The 5,043-nt window shown below is 38.5% G+C and overlaps 1 protein-coding gene across 1 annotated transcript; it reads left to right on the forward strand.

Moving 5' to 3' along the window:
- Positions 1–4,413: 4,413 nt before the first annotated feature.
- LOC306858512 (single-pass membrane and coiled-coil domain-containing protein 3-like) lies at positions 4,414–5,043 on the forward strand (the record flags this gene model as incomplete). Its single annotated transcript, XM_079399078.1, has 1 exon — positions 4,414–5,043. One exon carries the CDS (start codon positions 4,414–4,416, stop codon positions 5,041–5,043), a length of 630 nt encoding a protein of 209 aa, XP_079255204.1.

Consider the following 5,043-nt stretch of genomic DNA (forward strand, 5'->3'; position numbering starts at 1 on the left):
ACATAAGCTAAAATGCTTTTTTATAAATCTCAACACTTTGTATAATATGACATTTTAAATCCACTGTTTGACAGCAGGTGGTGCAGAGGGAACAGCAAAAATAGAGATGTTTCCCTGGTAACTGCTGTAAACAAAGTAGCTGTACTTATAGGATGTTTTCACATATAGTTAGTTTTAAAGGAATCAAACCCAGTTCACTTAAAGGGAACCAGCCGAAAGTGACCTCAGTCCTTTTGTTGTTCACGATATTGTGGACTCAAAAGAGAACCCGGTTCTTATCTTGGACCTCTTCAGCACTGAATTGATCTCAGGGTGTTTTCACAACTAGTTTGTTTAACCCTTTCAAACGCTCTCGGAGCGGTTCATGCTTTCCTTTAGTTCTGCTTTGTCTGACTCTTTCTCTGTTTGTCATTTGCTTCAAAATGTGCCACATCCATGTGATGACAACATCTGAAGACGCCATCTTGAATACCCAAAATCCACTGCTGCAAAGAAAGCTGGGGTCTGAGTTCTTATAAAATTGTGGTGTGAACAAGAAAGGGTCTGAGATCTCTTCATTGCTGAAGAGGACCAAAAAAAGAACTGGGTTCTCTTTTGAGTTCACTAGATTGTGAACAGCAAAAAGACTGAGGTCACTTTCGGCTGGTTCACTTTAAGTGAACGGGGTTTGGTTCTCTTAAAATGACCTATATGTGAAAACACCCTCAGACCCATTTTTGTTGACACCACAACTTAATAAGAACTCAGACCCCAGTTTTTTGTGCAGCAGTGAACTGCTGGAGTCTGACCTACTGGAAAATTTGGAAGATGAAGTGGACAGGGAAGGGGGTGAGGAAGAGCTGGCAATCTCTGATTGAACAACGCATTTTAGTCAAATTTAAAATGAAAAGGGAACAATATGTATAAAGTCAATTCAACTTCTTTTTTTCCTCAGATAAGGTAGTATAATTTTTTTTTTCTACTAACTTTTATATTGCTACTATTTTGTTTCGCTGCTTTCATTGACATGCGCACACACTCACACACACACACACACACCACTCGCAGAGACACATAGATCGGCGATCGCGTTGCGCACACAGAAATATTCACGAGCATTGAGACTTATTGTCAACGCTGCCGCGCAAGTTTTATTAATATAGTAGCTCTGATACTGAATCGCTACATTATTTCTCAGCAACTAGGGGGTAAAATTGCTGTTTTGAAGTAATGAAACTGTCAGCTTCACTTTTGCAGAATACGCAATTCACACACGGAATTTTCATCCCTCTCTCTCACGATAATTAATTCAAGTCAATGCTATAATGCATGCATTCAAATACATATGATCTTACTGTCTGAGTTGAAGCGGGCAGAAATCCATTTTTACAAAAAATTTAGTTTCTGCCAAAATCAGTATTGTATCTGGTCGGTTTTGAAAAGTACATATTTAATTTTACGCAAAATGCGATATCCGCTGTGTTATTCTGTAATGTTTTCTCCCTTTTTTCCGATCCGCGGTGATCGCCAGTCTCCATTCTCTGCAGAACGTGATATATCCGCTCAACCAATCACAGCGCACCATTCCACGCACTGTAGACAGTACCGGTAATGGAGGCGCTTTGAATACACCCGGCATCCTAGTTTTCCTCATCTACTTTGTACTTTGTGTTCAACAAACAAACAAAATTGGGGGTGCACGACAAATCGCATGTGACTGTCATGCGTATCTCGTCAGTAAAGCCGGTTCTGTGATTAGTAGTAAATCTCCATCACATGCTTTCAGATGGAACGGCATTTAATACACAGAGCCGTAGATCACTGACAAGCTATGCAATATCGTGTTCATAACTGTAGAAGAATCGTATTCAAGTATGAACGCGATATTGCCTAGCTTGTCAGTGTAAGTGTTTTATTAATGCCATTAATTAATGTCACAGCCATATCACCCTGCAGCCCAAGACCGGTTGCTCACTGAAGCTAAGCAGGGTTGAGCCTGGTCAGTACCTGGATGGGAGACCTCCGGTGAAAACTAGGTTGCTGTTGGAAGAAGTGTTAGTGAGGCCAGCAGGGGGTGCTCACCCTGTGGTCTGTGTGGGTCCTAACGCCCCAGTGTAGTGACGGGGACACTATACTGTCAAAAAGCACCGTCTTTCAGATGAGATGTTAAACCAAGGTCCTGTCTCTCTGGTCATTAAAAAATCCCATGGCACTTCTCGTAAAGAGTAGGGGTGTAACCCCGGTGTCCTGGCCAAATTCCCTCTACTGGCCCTTGTCTATCATGGTCTCCTAATAATCCCCATACACTTGATTGGCTCTATGACTCTCTCTCCTCTCCACCTGTAGCTGGTGTGTAGTGAGCGCACTGGCGCCGTTGTCCTGTGGCTGCCGTCGCATCATCCAAGTGGATGCTGCACACTGGTAGTGGTTGAGGAGAGACCCCCCCACATGATTGTAAAGCGCTTTGGGTGTATAGCAATACACAATAAAGTGCTATATAAATGCATCATTCATTAATGTTTTTGTTAATACAGTGGCACTAGTCAACTAAATTAATGTATAACATGGCAAAGATGAATGCACTTTTGGAGTAAAATGACATTTAGGAATTTCTGTGGTCTAATGTGATATTGTTGTTCATGTTCTTGTTCATGATGAACTTATCTTTTATTGTTGTAATTAATTTATAGCATTAACAAGATGACCCGTTGAATTCGTTTGGGAGTGATGACTGGTTGAATGTATTTTTAGTCCAGTGCCTCTATATAAGATTAGTATTCACCAAGTTCAGATGCTGTCAGATGTGGATCAACTTAATTTGTTGTGTATTTTCAATAGTTTCAATATGAAAAATAACTTTTATATTGATTCAATGGATTTATTGCATTTTGGGGGGAAAATAGTTTTTATAATAAATCTTTGAAAATCAAAATCTGTATTTGAATTGTTCATGTTATTATAACCTAAAGATGCTATGTGAAAGTTTGAAACAAAGATGAGTAGTTTTCATCTTGCCACTTTCTTGGTAAAGAAAACACATTTTTACTCGAATCAAAATAGAATTATAGCGTTTTGGAACCAAACTCTTCATATATGTATATAATTTCAACTTTTATTAAATTTAAATAGAAACTGAGTCAGGTTGGCACAGAAAATATAATTAACCTTAAAAAAACTATGGATGTGTGTGTCATATTGAAAGTGATTAAGCAAATGGAATGCATCAGTATAAAAGCTTTGTAAGCAGTTGCTTTCTGTCCAGTGAGCTCCAGTAATCGACATAAGCAGTGTGTTACATGCTGAGATCTGCATCACCCACCCAAGAGCATCAGAAGCTCCAGCAGCACAAGCTACAGCTCAGACTGTCTTCAGGTCTTCAGAATAAACCCAGGTAAGCAAGAAAAATTCTCCATTTATTCTCCAATTTATTTTATAGGATTTAAATGAACTTTAAATTAAACATATTGATCTTTTGAGGCTAGTGGTGTGCCCTGCAGAATAAATGCATCACCTGGATCAAACTTGAGAATGATCTCAAAATATCTGTTAGGGCAGTGCGAGCTTCAGAAGAAGACCTAGGCTGAATATGAAATAAAATTATAAGTAAGAGTTATAATTAAGACTAACACATATCTGTCTAAGTTATATTTATTGAATTTTTTTTGAAAGGATAGCCCCTTGAGATGTAACATCTAATTTTCTAAGAACACATAAACAGAATATTACAACATAAATTATATGGCAGAATGACATGATAGAAGCAGATGCATACATTTGTCACTTTACCGTATTAAATTAACACTGCCAAAATGACACTCTTTCTCTGTCAGTTCTGATTACATTTCATAAAAGGAAATCACATATTTTAAATGTAGATTTCTCTATCTGTGGAATGTGAACTGTCATTTATTTCAGTGCCTTTAGTGGTACGAACTGGTTTCATCATTTACAGATCATCAAAGTAACAGTCTCTCTCCATTGTGTGTATCATAGTTATACTACTATACAAATAAATAACACATGATGTGAATTGTATATGGAAGAAACACAGAAGTCATAAACACATCAGACAACAGACGTATAAAAAAAGAGCATTAAGCTGTTATTTAATATAATTTTAATGGAATTCTGCAGGAAAGTGAAGATTGTGAAAAAAGGGTTATCCATGCTACAATGCATAAATGATGCTAAGTCAAAACACTGTTTTGAGCTAGTCATCTTCAACTGACTGAAATGCTTCATAAATTGGCTGTCCTGAAATGTGAGAGGCTTTTCTGCGTAACGTGACTGCTTTTACATAACTTTGGATCTACAAGTCTGCATCATCAAAAAAACATTATCTCAAATTAACTTATCCCAATCACTTGGATTAAAAAATATTCTCAAATTATTGTTTCTCTCTTTATTTCAAGACCCCAGTATTAAGAAAGAAAAATGAATTGGAGTGATATCTTCTACCCTGGAAATCCTGAAAGAAGAGAGAAGCTTATCAGCAAACATCAAGAGCTTCAAGAACTGATGAAAAACAACTTCCGAGCCACCAACCAACTCATTGAGACTCTTAAGAAGCACTTAGGTTGGTCCTTCAGTCCAATCGCTCTGAACGAGAACGCTACAGTTAAGGAGAACTGTGATGTAATCATAGAGCGCATACATGAGATCCAGGCAGAAGTGGAGAAGATTGACACGCAGCTGAAGGAGAAGCTGGAACCCACACTGTATGAGAAACTGAAAAGCATGAATCTGTCTGTCCATGACCATACAACAGTTTCAAGAGTTTTGGACACTGTAGGCCCTGCTGCTGCTGTTGTGGTTGGTTGGTTAATTACAAGTGGAAGTGTTCTGGGAAACATAACATGGACTCTTGAAAAACTTAGAAGAGGGACTGCAGCTTTTGTTGTAATTGGTCTGGTATGTATGGGGATTGAAATGATTATCGGGGCCATTCACGGAAAACATGAGCGTGATCAACTTGAGAAGGCTCTGAAAGAGTATGACGAGGCTGCTGGTGATACTCAATACTCACCTGAATCAAAGCCCTTCCCCTGCAGTCTCAGCAGATGA

This window comes from Barbus barbus, assembly GCF_936440315.1.
Source record: "Barbus barbus genome assembly, chromosome: 39".
Classification (NCBI taxonomy): domain Eukaryota; kingdom Metazoa; phylum Chordata; class Actinopteri; order Cypriniformes; family Cyprinidae; genus Barbus; species Barbus barbus.